Consider the following 15,656-nt stretch of genomic DNA (forward strand, 5'->3'; position numbering starts at 1 on the left):
GGGCTCGTGGTTCACAAAACCTGGAAAGGATCTTATTCAAGGAATAATTCTTCTCTTTTCCAAACTTAACTCTTCACATTTGAAGCTAGTTCACATTACCTAAAATTTATATCCATTGGTCTTTGAGAAACTATTACAGACACGATTAGGTATAAGATTGTATACTATGAGAGTTACAGAAGTCCTAGCCTTTATGAGAATATAAATTTTAAGAATGAAATTTAACAGAATAGGTTTATAACAGAGAAAAGTCATTTCATTATAGCCATATAATATGTGCACTTGGGATAAGAAAAATACCTTCACCTTTAAAAAGAAGCAGAAAAAATGGTGATTGTACAAAGTGTAAAGGTATGTGCTATAGGAAATTGGAGAATAAAGAAATGTTCCTTTTTTTTCGGTATAGAATTAAAATCTGCTCAATCTCCCATGACCAAAACTGGAGAGAAGTTCAGTGTTAGTCATGCTTTAAAGCCCTCCCTATTCTTTGAATTGTACAGGAACTCAGGGCTTATTCTGACCCTAGGTTGAGGTCTACTCAGTGTAACTCCAGCTCCAGGCCCTAAGGTCAGAGTAACCACTCTGTTGGCAGGCAGCTCCACTTCAGAACCAAGTGCAGGACAATCTTTTTACAGCCATCTTATTTAAAAGGACTTCCACCAAAATGAGTTCTTTGTCTCTTGTTATAGCCTTTGTTTTAAAGTCTATTTCATCTGGTATTAGTATTGCTACCCCATCATTTTTTTTTTTCATTTTCATGAAATATCGTTTTCAATCCTTTACTTTGAGTGTGTCTGTGTCTTTTGATCTGAAATGAGTCTCTTGTAGGCAACATATATAAGGTTCTTGTTTTCTTATCTATTCATCCACCCTGTGTCTTTTCATTGGAGCATTTAATCCATTCACATTTAAAGTCGATGTGTAGTTATTGCCATTTTATTATTTATATTTTCGAAATTTCTTCTTCTCCTCCTTCTTTCCTTAACATTTCTTGTAATACTGGCTTCATGGTGATGAACTCCTTTATTTTTTTCTTGTCTGAGAAGCTCTTTATCTGCCCTTTGATTCTAAATGATACTTTTGCTTGGTAGAGTAATCTTGGTTGTAGATCCCTGCTTTTCATCACTTTGACTATTTCGTGCCAATCCCTTTGGCCTGCAAAGTTTCTGTTGAGAAATCAGCTGAAAGTCTTAGGGGAGCTCTCTTGTAGGTAACTTACCACTGACTGGGTGTTTTTTTGCTACTTTGTCTTCTATATTACTGATATGAGCCTCTGCTTCATCTAATCTACTCTAATTCTCTCTACTGTATTCTTTATTTCAGTAATTGTATTCTTCATTTCTGACTGGTTCTTTTTCAATGTTTTTTTTTTTTATCTTCACTTTTATGTATTCTATCTCTTTGTTAAAATTCCCACTGAGTTTCTCTACTCATTCCCTAAGTTCATTGAACATCCTTACAACCAGTGTTTTGAACTCAGTAGATTGTTTGTTTCTAAGTAGTAGGTAGAAATTCTATTTCTCCTGGTCTTAGTAAAATGGCTTTATATAGTATGTGTCCTGTGAAGCCCCGTGGCACAGTCTCCCTGAACACTTGAGCCAGATACTACAAGTGTGTCTCGTGTGTGTTGTGTGTGCTCTCCTGTTGTAATTAAGCCTTGGTTGTTATTTGCCCATCAGTTGAAGGAATTGACCATTCGACTGATTAGTTGTGAGGACTGGCTGGTCTGGGGCTTACTGTATGAAGCAGGACTTGCCTTAGCAGGGCTCTGGTGTCTGTCTAGCCTGCCCTTTGGATGTGTCACCCTTGAATGCAGCCTTGGTTAGAACTCCAGCTCAGTTCAAAGCCAGCCACTGGGCTTGCTGGCTCTGGGGCCTCCTGGAATGGGCCTTGCTGCAGGCCAAGTTCAGCCACAGCCTGTACCCTGCCCAGGGCCACCTAGCAAGAGTCACCAAGCAATCCACCTACACTGGGCTTATAGATGTCTTGAGAGGCTTAGCCACAAAGCGAGGCTAGCTGCTGCTAGTGCCAGACTTGGGTCTGCTCAAAAGGAACTGGGCATACTGAGGCCAGATATTGCTCGTTAGGGTTTGTGAACCTTTGAGAGATTTTAGGAAAGTCCACAGCATGAGCCAAGGCAGACAATTTGCATGAAAAAGCCATTAAAATTGTGTTGGGTGAGCCTGAAAGTTGGGTGGGGTGGAGTCTTAGGGAATCACCTAAGACTGTTTCTGTTCAGCTAGACTTAGGAGATTCTCAGTGATGGTTATTCTGTAGTTTAGGGTGGGGTGACCAATGTTAGCCAGGTTAATGAAGACTTAGATATGGTGGCTTCCTGCATTTGCACATGGGTGGGAGACTGCTCAATAAAGAAATAATGGATCCTGCTAGCACTTCTCTCTGGGAGAATGCTGCCCCTCCAGCCCTCACTCAGAAATCAAACAATTCAGTTTCTCCCTTTATGTCCCCCATGCCTTTTGAGCTTCTCCCTCAGTGCTGGAGCTCAGAGTGAGTTTGTCAGTGAATAAGTCCATGCATGGGCCCTTTAAGATGGATGTCTGTGACTCCTGCAACCCTCTCTCCCACTCAGCCACAATCTCCACTGTTTATCACAGCCAGAAAGTTGTGGGGCCTTCTAGGGTCTATAACCATAGACTAGGGAGCTGATGTGGGGCTGGGACCACTCACTCCTCTGGGGGAACCTCTACAGCCAAGATATCCCTCCCAATTTTTAACTGCCATACGCAGGCATGGGACCATCCCTTTCTGCACTTGCACCCCTCTACCAGCCTTGACATGGCTTCTTCTGTATGTCCTTTGTTGTAGAACTTCTGTTCAGCTAGACTTAGGAGATTCTCAGTGATGGTTATTCTGTAGTTTAGTTGTAATTCTGATGTGGTTGTGAAAAGAAGAAAGCACAGTGTCCACCTATTCCACTCTCTTGGCTGGAAATCCTTCCACTGTGAGAAAATTTTTGTCTATGGTACAAGGTATGAGTCAAAATTCATTTTTGAATATGAATATCCAATTGTTTCAGCACCATTTGTTGTAAAGATTATCCTTTGTTCATAAAATGGCCTTTGTAACTTTGTCAAAATTAGTTAACTATATTTCTGAGGTCTATTTCTGTGTTATCTATTGTTTTCCATTGGTCTGTTTGTTTGTATTTATGTTAAATAGTGTCACACTATTTAATTTAAAATATTACACTTAATTGTACTTTAATTCTATTTAATTTTAAGTTTTACTTAGTTTTGCTGAATTTTACTTTCACAGATGAAAAAAACTGAATTACAACAGAAGAAATTATTAAGCTTCAAGTAAATATTTCTTCACTATCGGAAATATTATTTCCTAACAGATCCTGTTAAGGTTTTTAAAAATTAATGAAATCATTAAAAGAATAAAGTAATTATATTTTTAAATTACGTTTTAATTTTAGATGTGTCAATTAACTAAGAAAGAGCAACACATTGAAACATTAGCCCTTTTTTCTTTCTTTCCTCCCTCATGTAATTTTTCTTAGGATTATTATTGTTTTTACATTAGCAAGTTTTAAAATTCATATTCATTCTGTTACTACTATAATCTCCAAAGATTTTTATAATTACTTGGATTTTTCTCACCACTTGTATCACAGCATCTCTGTTCCTGGGTTCTTTGTTTGATTCAACTCATAATTGTCTTGATGTCACTTTTTAAGTTATTTGGTTTTGATGGATACGGTATTCCCTGAGATCTTTTATATTTGAAATGTGTGCTGGTCGCCTTTATACTTGCAAAATACCATAGCTCTGCATAATATCCTTGTGTCAACCTTTCCTTCTCTCAGGACTGTGTAAATATTGATTGACTGTTTGCCGTTGAATGGTGCTATGAAGAAATCTGAAGGCAATCTAATTTCCTCTCTTGTTTTGAATTTGTATTTTCTGTTTGTATTATTTCTTTATTCTTAAATTCAAATAGCTTAGTTAATTAAAGTTTCTAGACAATGAGCATTCTGCATCAAGTTATCTTGGAGCACAAATTGCTCTTTCAATGTGTAAATTCAATTTTTTCTCAATTTAGTAAAATTTCCTTATATTATGTCTTAAATATATCTTCTGTCTCATTTGTTGGGTTCTCTATTTTAATGATACTAATTATTCTTATGTTGTATCATCTTATGTTGTATTCTTTTATAACTATTAGCTTCTCTCTAAATAACTTCATCTCTTCACTTCTTTAATTGGTATATACTTTATTTTAAGCTTTTCTTCCATGTCATTAACTTTATTTTTAGAAGTATCTATTCTGTTTCTTACAGTTTATAATTTATTTTTAGTTTCATGATGATATAATTTGGTTCTCAATTTGTTTCTTTAGGTTTGTGATCTCCTAAGAGTGTGTGAGAAAATTCTTTATGTTCCTTAATTTTGTCTTCTTCTATGTATTACTTTTAATATATATATTTCTCTCTCTTTTTCTATCCTTTTCCTCCTCTTTCTACAGGGCTGCTTTATTATTATTATTATTATTATTATTATTATTATTATTATTATTCATTCTCATACTTGCATAACTCTCTTCCTAGTGTTTTATTTGCGAATAGAATGTAGATGAAATCTTGACTCTTCCCAATCTAAGACTTGTTTGATTTCTAAACTCTGGACATCAGTTTGAAGCCAATGTATTTCATTCTATCTACTCTTTAGTACTCTGAGAAATAATGGAGCAGGGGAGGGAATTTAGCTGAAGAGATGGCAATCTTTGTTTGAATACTTGGGCTCTGCCCTTTCTTTCAGGATTCTGTTAAATTCTCATTTTAGAATCCACTCCACCTAGTTGGAGGTATATCTCTTTCCCATGGGGAAATAACTTTCAGGCTTTGTATAATTTCCCCTACTGTAGTCCCGGAATCTCTACCTCTTTAGAGGTACAAGCCCTTCTTCCCTCATTTCTCCATAACAGTCGTGTCTCCTATTCTGGTCAAAACAAGGAAAAAATGAGCATTTTAATTCAGTTTGTTTCTTTCTAGATTTTAAAATACAAATGAGAAATATCAGGATTGTCTTGAGTTGACAGTAGGACTTCTAAAGAACTGGTGGTTAGGGTTAGGAGCTGAGTCATATTGCCTCTCTTCTCCACTCCATAATCCTCATATTTTCTTCGAACCAGGTTTTGAAGTTTACTGAATTATATTATGCTACTGAGGTTGCTGACAGTGACTTGTAGGGGAGGGCTGGTCTTTCATTTTTCCAACATTGTACCTATTATGGGAGAACAATTTGGTGCAACCTTAATGAAGTTTAATAGCACTCTCTGTTCAAAGTCCTCCAAGTCCTGGGCTCGTATTGTCTTCTTAACCAACAGTGATGCAAGACCAAGACATTTCATTCTGTCACTGGTTAAACTCTGAGTTTGTGATAGGGTATTAAAACTATCCATTGTGGTATGAAGAAGGACCACCGTGCCTTTAATGTGCCCCCCAAACATATCTTGCTGTTTAAGGAGGGAGTTACTACTTTAACCCTTCATATCTGTCACTAAAGACTTATCTCTTTATTGTATAGGCTTTCCAGACATCAATATTCTAATTAGAAAACAGTAGCTAATCTGGCCAAATGCTAATAAGTGAGAGTTGTGATTTATCTAGCAATAGAGGAACAACTCAGCATTAACAATTAAAAGGTTTGTAGAGGAGATAGCTTTTTTTTCACTCTTCCCTTTAGCTGATCAGGTTCAACAATAAGCTATAAATAGCCCTTCTAATTAAGGCTATCTGTTTGAAAATCATTAATCAAAACAATTTAGAAACTTTTACCTCAGATATTCATAGGCCCTATTCTTCTTCTCAATGATAAAGGTAAGGAAATGTTAATGTGAGTTAAACTTCAATCTACCTCTCTGAAAAGACCAAACCACATCATAGCCTAGCATAGCCTAGCAAGGCTTCAGTATAATAGATGCAGATTTTAAAATAATCAATTTAACTGCAATGAGAAATATTATCATGAATAGAGCCAAAATGGTTGGCTAACCCCTGCTGCATATCCATCATTCATGAAGTTACAGGATAAAGTCAAAATTTACATCAAAAGCACGAGTTTGCAATTAGTTAATCTTCAAAGAATTACTATTTTTCTACCTTAAACAAATTAACTGAGTAGTTACCTTCACTTTAACCTGACTAGTCAGAGTCAAAGGGGAAAAATAATATGTCTAAATCAAACTGAATGATGATAAATAATATGTCTAAATCAAACTGAATGATGATCTTCTAGAGAATACTCTCAAGAAGGATCCTCTTTGGGAAATGCCACTCGGTGTTAGAATAAATGTCATATTTCATTGGAGGGTCTGTCATTCAATGTAGAAGGTGCTTGCACATCTTAAGTGTTTACTTCTAGTATATTCTCTTTTATTCAATATTGCCTACTTGCATGATATCCAGGCAGAGATCATTGCAGGTCCCTGAAACTGCCATATTGTTTCATGACACCAAGCATTTTTCAAACTGTTTTTACTATGTAAATGGCCTTTTCTGGCCCCCAGCTCCTTAAAAACCTAGATGTCATCTCATTTCCTCTATACAGCCCACTACTACCACCACCACCCTGAAGCCTAATAAAACTGATTACTCCCTCCTTTTGTCCCCAACTCCACCCTTAATACCAAAACATTTACTTCCACTTGATTGGTTTCTTATCTATCTTTCCCCAGGGAGGTCTTCTTATTCAGTTGTAGAATGCCTATATGCTTATTGAATATACAAGTGATTATTCAACAATTCTTTTCAATACTTGCTAGAAGTCAGAAAGACATACATTTGTATCTCTGTCCTCAATTAACTCATGACCCAGTGGGAAAGATAGACACCTATACAGCTAAACTCAGCAAACCTAAGAGAGGTGTTTAGGCAAGTGCTGATGCTGAGCTGTTAGTGGGCAAGACAGTGAACACATAAAAACTCATCATGTTTTAATATCTCTTTTATGATTTTCATAAGCCAAACACACCTACTTCAATCACATGTTTCACTTTGCTTACTGCCTTCCCAGAATAGTCTAAACCTATGCTTCTCAAACTAATGTGCACACAAATCACATGGGATTTTGTTAAAATGCAAACTCTGATTCAGCAAGTCTGGGGAGGGGCCTGAGATTCTGGATTTCCAACGAGTTCCCAGGGGATGCCACTGCTGCTGGTCCAGAGCCCACATTTTGAGGAGCAAGGCTCTAAACAATTTTCATGTTAATACTGTTGAAGTAACACTAATTTTTGGAAAAACTCCCACTGCTCCCCACCTAGACATTCTTCTGACTATAATTAAATATGATTTAAGTTATACCAAGAGAAATAAGCAGTACTCCTCCAAGAAAACTGGCAAAATGCCTCAAAACTATTAACTCCCAGCCTTTTTTTTATTGTCTAAATACAAAAGGTCTTCGTTCCTGCATTTGAGGTCAGCTACCAGATGACTGTGGTCTAAATGTGCAGCAAGGTTTTCCCAAATATCCAAGATTGTTATTATTTGCTTAAGTTTTCTACATATTTAAACTATAAGACCCCAGGTCCTTTATGTAAATGGAAATACCTTTTAACAAAATCATAAATCTTTAATCACTTTAATCATAAATAAAATACTTCTTTAATAAAACTTTTTAAAACAAATTCTATAAGTTACCCATGGAAATCTAGCTTCTTATTAACTCTAATGGTTCCTATGACAGCATCTATTTACTTATTAGTGTCTGCCACTCATCATCAAAGACAAAACACCTTAGACCATGAGACTTTGGGCCTCCACTCTACCAATATATCTTTTGTCATTTGTCAGTTTTTAATTTTCCTTCTACCACAAGATTCCTACTTGATCCCTACTTAAGCTGTCTTCTTCTATAAGTCTTCTTCCTCTGTTCCTCACATCATTCTCCAGTACTATTTCAATGAAACCAACTGTCCTATGTGTGTCTTCTCCTAAGCATGTGGTGAAGACATTACACATCTTTCTATCTGCTATTCAACACCACCTTACTACAATGATATGCTATTTAAGAGGCAGTTTGGTTCTTTGGTTTCCCCTTTCACACATAGTTATTGCATCACTTTCTCTGACCACACATCAATAAATTAAACAGTAGTGAACTATTTTCCTCATGTAGGATGTATGAAGCTACTAGAAGCCTTTGCTTGCCCAATGTCAGAGTCTGGAGAGGACTCTTCTAAATGGTCTTTCTTCTTTCTCACCATGTAGGTTAATTCCAAAGATGATGAAGGTGTCCTCGTTGGATCCTGGGACAATATCTATGCCTATGGTGTCCCTCCATCAGCCTGGACTGGAAGCATTGACATTCTGTTGGAATACCAGAGTTCTCAGAACCCAGTCCGGTATGGACAGTGCTGGGTTTTTGCTGGTGTCTTTAACACATGTAAGTATCCAACTGAGTAATATTTTTTCTTTAATAATTTTTTATTTTTTAATTACAGTTGACATATGATATTATATTAGTTTCAGGTGTATAACATAGCGCTTAGACATTTATATGACTTATAAAGTGATCACCCCAATAAACACCCATCTGACACCATACATAGTTATTACAATATTATTGACTAAATTCCCTATGCTATATTTCACATCTCTAAGACTATTTTGTAAACTATAATTTGCACTTCTTAGTCCATTTCCCTCTGCTACTTTTTCACCTATCCCCCAAACTGCCCTCCCATCTGGCAACCACCAAAATGTTCTCTGAATCAATGAATTTGTTTCTGTTTTGTTTGTTCTTTTGCCTTTAGATTACACGTATAAGTGAAATCATATGGTATTTTTTTTTGGTCTGACTTATTTCACAGCATAATACCTTCTAGGTCCATCTATGTTATTGCAGATGGCAAGATTTCATTCTTTTTTATAACTGAGTAATGTTCCACTGTATGCATGTACCATTTCTTCTTTATCCCTTTCTCTATTGATAGACATTTAAGTTGCTTACAGACCGTGGTTATTGTAAATAATTCTTCAAAGAACATATTGATGCATATGTTCTTTTTGAATTATGTCTTTTTGAATTAGTGTTTTAAGTTTCTTTACCTAGAAGTGGGATTATTGGATTCTTCTTTCTCTCTCCTTATAGCCTTTGTTTTAAAGTCTATTTTGTCTGGTGTAAGTATTGCTAAACAACCTTTTTGTGTTTGTTTCCATTTTCATGAAATATCTTTTTCTATCCCTTTACTTTCAGTCTGTGTATGTCTTTTAATCTAAAATGGGTCTCTTACAGGCAGCATATGAAAAAGTCTTGTTGTCTTATCCATTCAGCCACCCTTATCCATTCAGCCACCCTATGTCTTTTCATTGGAGCATTAATCCATTTTCACTTAGAGTAGTTGAGACAGATTTGTTATTGCCATTTTATTATTTATATTTTTTACTTTTTTTTCTTCTTTTTCTTAAAGAAATCCCTTTGATGTACTTTAGCTTTTTCCTGTCTGAGAAGCTCTTTATCTTTTCTTCAATTCTAAATGATAGCTTTGCTAGGTAGGATAATCTTGATTGCTTTTTGTCATTTTGAGTATTTCATGCCAATCCCTTTGGCCTGCAAAGTTTCTGTTGAGAAATCAGCTGATGATCTTATGGGAGCTCCCTTGTAGGTAACTAACTACGTTTTTCTTGCTTTTAAGATTCTCTCTTTGTCTTTGACCTTTGGCATTTTAATTATGATGTGTCTTGGTGTGGGCCTCTTTTGGTTCGTCTTGTTTGGAATTCTCTGTGCTTCCTGGGCTTGTATGTCTATTTCCTTCACCAGGTTAGGGAAGTTTTTTATTATTATTTCTTCAAATAGGTTTTCAATCCCTTGGTCTCTCTCTTCTCCTTCTGGTACCCTATATGATGTGAATGTCGGTACACTTAATGTTGTTTCAGAGACCCTTTAAATTATCCTAAATTTTTTTTGGGGGGAGGGGATTCCTTTTTCTTGTTGCTGTTCCAATTTGGTGTTTTCTGCTGCTTTATCTTCTATATTTTAAATGTAATCCTTTACTTCCTCTAATCTACTATTAATTCTCTCTCATGTATTCTTCATTTCAGTTATTATATTTTTTATTTCTGACTGGTTCTTTTTTATGTTTTCTATCTCCATTTTTAGATTTTCTCTTTGTTGAATTCTCACTGACATCATTAAGCATCCTTATAACTGGTGTTTTGAACTCTGCATCTGGTAAATTGCTTGTCTCCATTTCGTTTAGTGCTTTTTCAGAAGTGTTGCTATGGTTTTTCATTTGGGACATGTTTCTTTGTTTCCCCATTTGAGCTGCCTCCCTGTGTCAATGTCTGTTTCTATGTATTAGGTAGAGCTGCTACGTGTCCCAGTCTTGGTAGAGTGGCCTATATAGTAGGTGTCCTATAGAGTCCAGTGGCATAGTCTTTTAGGTCACCTGGACCGGTTGCTCCCAGTATGTCCCTTTTGTGGGTTATATGTGTCCTCTGTTTTAACTGAGCTTTAGGTGCTGTTGGCACATCAGTGGGAGAGACTTACCCTCAGGCTGATTGGCTGTGAGGACTGGCTGTGACTACACAGAGGAGTTTTGTGCAGGGGCTGACCCTATGGACCAGGATTTGCTTTAGTGGTCCTCTGGTGTCTGCTGAGTTTGCCCCTTGGGTATGTCATTTGTGGAGGTGGTTGCAGTTGGGGGGTGCTCTGGTGTAATTTGAAGCTGGTCACTGGGTGTGTTGGTTCTAGGGCCTCTATGGAAGAGGCTCTGGTGCAGATCAAGTTCAATGATTGCCAATGTCCTGCCCAGGGCCACATGGTATGAGCTACAAAGTGATCTGCAGATACTGCCATTTGTGCTGGGCTTGGAGGTGTCTGGGAGAGGCTAAGCTATGAATTAAGGTTGGTTGCCACTAGTGCTGGGGTTGGAGCTGCTCAGAAAGAGGTACAGAGCATGCCAAGGCCAGATGATGTTTGTTTGGGGTTTGTGAACCTTTGAGATATTTTAGGAAAGTCCACAGCATGAGCCAAGATAGGCTGTTTATATGGAAAATCCACTGGAAGTGGTTGGGTGGGCCCAAAAGTTGGGTGAGGTAGGGCCTCAGAGAAATCACCAGGGCTGGGTGAATGGTTTCAGCCAAGTTGATGGATACTCAGATTTGGTGCCTACCTGTATGTGCATGTTGGGTGAGGGATGGGCTCAACAAGGAAACATGGTGTCTGGCACTTCTTTCTGGAGGAAAGCTGCCCCGTCAGCCCTCACCCTGAAGCCAGATAATTTAGTTACTTTCTGTACATCTCTGGTATTTTTAAAGCTGCTGTCCCAGTGCTGGAGTTTAGAGTGAGTGAGTCTGTCAGCGAGTGAGTCCATGTGTGGCCCATTTAAGAGGAGCACCTGGACTACAGGCAAACTCTGTCTTACTCAGCCATAATCTTTGCTAGTTTTCACAGCCAGAAGTGTGGGGACTTCTCTCCCTGGCACTGGAACCCAGAGGAAAACTCCACAGCCAAGATATCCCTCCTAATTTTTAACTGCTACACGTGGATGTGGGACCAGCTAGTTCAGATTCCCTGTCCCTTCTACCAGTCCTGACATGGATTCTTCTGGGAGGAAGCAAGCACAGTCTCTTGACTGTAAGCCTGAGTAATATTTTTTTAATGTAAAGGAAATTTCCCTTCACTAGATTTTATATATAACCTGGCAAAGAGACCTAGCAATTCCTATTGGCTCTATAGAATTTATGAGTGGCTATTCTGGGATGTAGTCAATGCAAAATTAAATTGTTCTAGGCCTAATATGTTCATAGTTTTTCTTTGACTGCAGAAACTTTGGAGAAAGAATGATGAACTACTTCCTGCATAATTCATCATTCTACATTCAGAGAAATGAGGGGTCTCATGGGCCAAGTAAGGATTTGGGGGAAAGAATATAGCATTTTCTTTTTAGTAATCTCCCACATTTTAAAAAGCTTAAATTAGCCAAATTTAAAATAATAAATAATAAAAAAGATGTATGCTGCTTGTTTGTCATTGAGAAGTTTTATAAATATGCTAATTTACTTATTGTTTATCACTGAGAAATTTTGTTAATATACCCACTTAATGTTTATCCTAGCAATGAAAGGGATTATGGCATGTGGTCTTACCTCAACTATTTTTTATCTCTATTTTTATATATGAGTCCCAATGCCCCTGAGCATTTAGATATCAGAACATAATGAACAATTTTTACTCCTCAGTTGCCCTTCTGATTTTCAATCTACCCAACATCCAATTCATAAAGGAAAACATATAAGATCAAAATTATTTTCTTCAGCCTCATGCAACATTTTTTGATATGGCATTTGCCTATCTAGGCCCAGACAGTGTTATTGTTAATTCAGTGAATATTTAAAAAAATAAATTTATTTCAATATGTCTTCATCATTGATAATGACTTTTATTCACCTGCCATTTCTACAACTTTGGAGAAAACATTAAGCTCAAGTTGAAGAGCCCTTTCTGCTTGCTTATTAATAAAGATTGATTTACCTAGTTAGCATTTTTTTTTATCAGAAAAATCAAGAAGGGACTGGAGGCTAGAAGCTGGGGTAGAGCCATTTTTTCATAAATGGTTATGAAGCCTATCAGTTTCAGCTCAAAGTTGTAACATTATAAGAATTAGTCATTGATTCAAGTGGGGAGAAATCATAAGTTTTGTTTCGTCATGGCATCAAACTGAATACAATCATTTTCTTAGCCACTTGAGTATATTCAAGGACTAAAGGAATATATATTTCTTTTTCTTCATTCTAAAAATATTTATTTCTACCCCTTGCCACCCTTAATAAATTGTATGGCTTTTTATTTCTATTTTTTCCAACTTTATTGAAATATAATAAACAATTAGTTGCTCATATTTACATCATATAATTCAATGGGTTTTTTTTTCAATTATAGTTGGCATACAATAATATACCAGTTTCAATTGTATAGCATAGTGATAAGAGATCCACATAACTCGCAAAGTGATCACCCCACTAAATCTAGTGCCCCTCTTCCCCCTTATATTTATTACATTATTAACCATCTTCCTCATGCTATACTTTACATCTCCATGTCTATTCTGCAACTATCCACTTGTACCTCTTAATTCCTTTGCCTTTTTCTTTCTATCCCCTCCAAATCCCCTCCCATCTAGTATTCCTCTAAATATTCTTTGCATCTATGTGTTTATTTCTGCTTTTGTTGTCATTGTTATTTTGTTCTTTAGATTCCACATGTATGTGAAATCATGTGATGTTTGTCTTTCTCTATCCAACTCATTTCATTTAGCACAATACTCCCTAGGTCCGTCAAGGCAATATCTTTTTTCATCTCCTTTCTTTTAGTCCATGTGTGTCTTTTAATCTAAAGTGAGTCTCTTGTAGGCAGCATATGTAGGGGTCTTGTTTTCTTATCCATTCAGCCACTCTCTCTTTTGGTTGAAGTACTTAATTCCTTTCCATTTGAGGTCCTTGTTGATAGGAAAGTAGTTCTTACCATTCTTTATTCCTGTTTTTGATACATGAAATTTCTTCTTAAAGAAGTCTCTCCAACATTTCCTGTAATACTGGCTTGGTGATTATAAATTGCCTTAGCTTATTTTTGTCTGGGAAGCTCTTGATCTGTCCTTTGACTCTAAATGATAGCTTTGCTGAATAAAGTATTCTTGGTTGTAGATCCTAGGTTTTCATTACGTTGAATATTTTGTGCCAAACCCTTCTGTCCTGCATAGTTTCTTTTGAGAAATCAGCTGCCAGTCTTGTGGGTGAACCCTTGTACATAACTAACTGCTTTTCTCCTGCTGCTTTTAAGATTCTCTCTTTGTCTTTAACCTTTGGCCTTTGAATTTTGATGTGTCTTGGTGTGGGCCTCTTTGGATCCCTGGTTTTGGGGACTCTCTGAGCTACCTGGGGTTTTATGCCTATTTCCTTCACCAGGTTAGGGAAGTTTTCCATCATTATTTCTTCAAATAGTTCTTCAGCGTCTTTTTTTTCTTCCAATACCCCTATGACACAGATATTTTTACATTTAATAGTGTCCCATAGGCTCCTTATATTATTATTATAGTCTTGGCTTCTTTTTTCTTGCCATTCTGATTGAGTGTCCTTGGCTTTCCCTTCCTCTATATAGGTCATTTGATCCTCTTCTTTATTCATCTTGTTTATTCCATTTAATATACTTCTCATCTCAGATAATGTGTTCTGCATTTCAGACTGGTTCCCTTTTATAATTTCCATTTCCATTTTTATGCTTTTTGTCTCTTTGTTGAAATTCTCACTGAATTTATCTACAGTTCCCAAAAGTTCATTGAGCATCTTTATAACCAGTGTTTTGAACTCTGCATTTATTAGATTACTTGACTCCATTATTTCTGGATCTCTGTTCTCTTCTCTCATATGGTTTTTGCTTCTTTATCTTCCCATTTTGGCCACCTTTCCATGCCTGTTTCTATGTACTAAGCAAAGCTCTTAAGTCTCCCGGCCTTATTAGTGTGGCTTTGTGTGGTAGGTGTCCAGTGACACAGTCCTGAGAGAGGTTCAGCTACAGGCCAAATTTAGGCCCAGCCTGTGACCCTCTAGAGCCAGCTGTTAAGATTCAGCAAGCAATCCACAGATGTTGTGCTTATAGTTGCTTCAAGAAACCACACTAGAAACTGAGGCCAGCTGCCACAAGTATGAGTCTAGGCACTACTCAGCACGGAGCACCTGACTAAGGAGGGTACACCTAGGTGTGGCTTGGGTGAGGCTGCAAGTTGGGGGAGGCGGAGTTTCAGGGAATCTTCTCAGAGGAGAGACTTCTGTTATCCAGTTTTATGTCGTCTCCGCTATGGCGGTGCTGGGTCTGCGCACTTGGAGGGGGAGGGCTCAACAGAGGAACAATGGATTCAACCAGCACTTCTGTACAGAGTGAGTCTCGCCTAGGCCCTCACTCCGACAAGCACTGGTGCTCAGAGTGAGCAGGTCTATCACTGCAAAAATCCACTCGCAGACACGGCCCCTTTAAGAGGCATCTGCAGATGTGGGCTGCCGCTGCCACAGCCTCCATCCACTCAGCTGCTCGGGCCCGGGCAGCCTCGTGTCCTCGCCCCATCCTACCTTCTGCCATTGCAGGGTGATTTCTTAGATTTCTCCCTAGTTGTATGGCTTGTTCATCTAGATCCCATGTGATTTTCCTTGCTGTTTGCTCCTTGTTTCTGTCATAAGTTTGATTTGGTTGCCAGAGAAATGAACAGAGCCTCTATCATCTATGCAATTTTTTCTCTCTCAGAATATACATTTCTTGAAAGCAGGTATGGCCAATGTATCAGTCTCCTAGGACTGGTCTCTAAAGTTCTAGAGAGGTGCCTGAACTTCAAAATGAGCTAACTGTTGGAGGTAGTCCCCCTCTCTCGTGGTTCTCAAGCCAAGACTACGTAGAGGGCACATGATGGAGGCAACCACTTTTATGAAATGATTCCAGGAAAACAGAAAGGACCCTCTGACTCTTCATGTCCTCCTCCTGCCTATGATTTTGTTATCCCAGTGTAATGCCTTAAAGCTTAGATCCAGATAAAATAATGAATACCTTCCATCTATTTACGCCTTTTATATAAAAGAGTCACCAGATCTATTCCAGGCTTTGATGGTAAGCTAGGAAAAGGCAGAAGCACAATATGGGGAA

The 15,656-nt window shown here is 37.6% G+C and overlaps 1 protein-coding gene across 1 annotated transcript in view; it reads left to right on the plus strand.

Moving 5' to 3' along the window:
* F13A1 (coagulation factor XIII A chain) overlaps nt 1-15,656 on the plus strand; it is a 169,130-nt gene that overhangs the window by 91,080 nt on the left and 62,394 nt on the right. Inside the window, exon 7 of the mRNA XM_039869403.1 lies at nt 8,237-8,411. Within this exon, the coding sequence (XP_039725337.1) occupies nt 8,237-8,411 (175 nt within the window). The remainder of the gene's footprint in view (nt 1-8,236; nt 8,412-15,656) is intronic.

The sequence above is a fragment of the Pteropus medius genome, unplaced genomic scaffold (assembly GCF_902729225.1).
Source record: "Pteropus medius unplaced genomic scaffold, Ma_sr-lr_union100, whole genome shotgun sequence".
NCBI lineage: Eukaryota > Metazoa > Chordata > Mammalia > Chiroptera > Pteropodidae > Pteropus > Pteropus medius.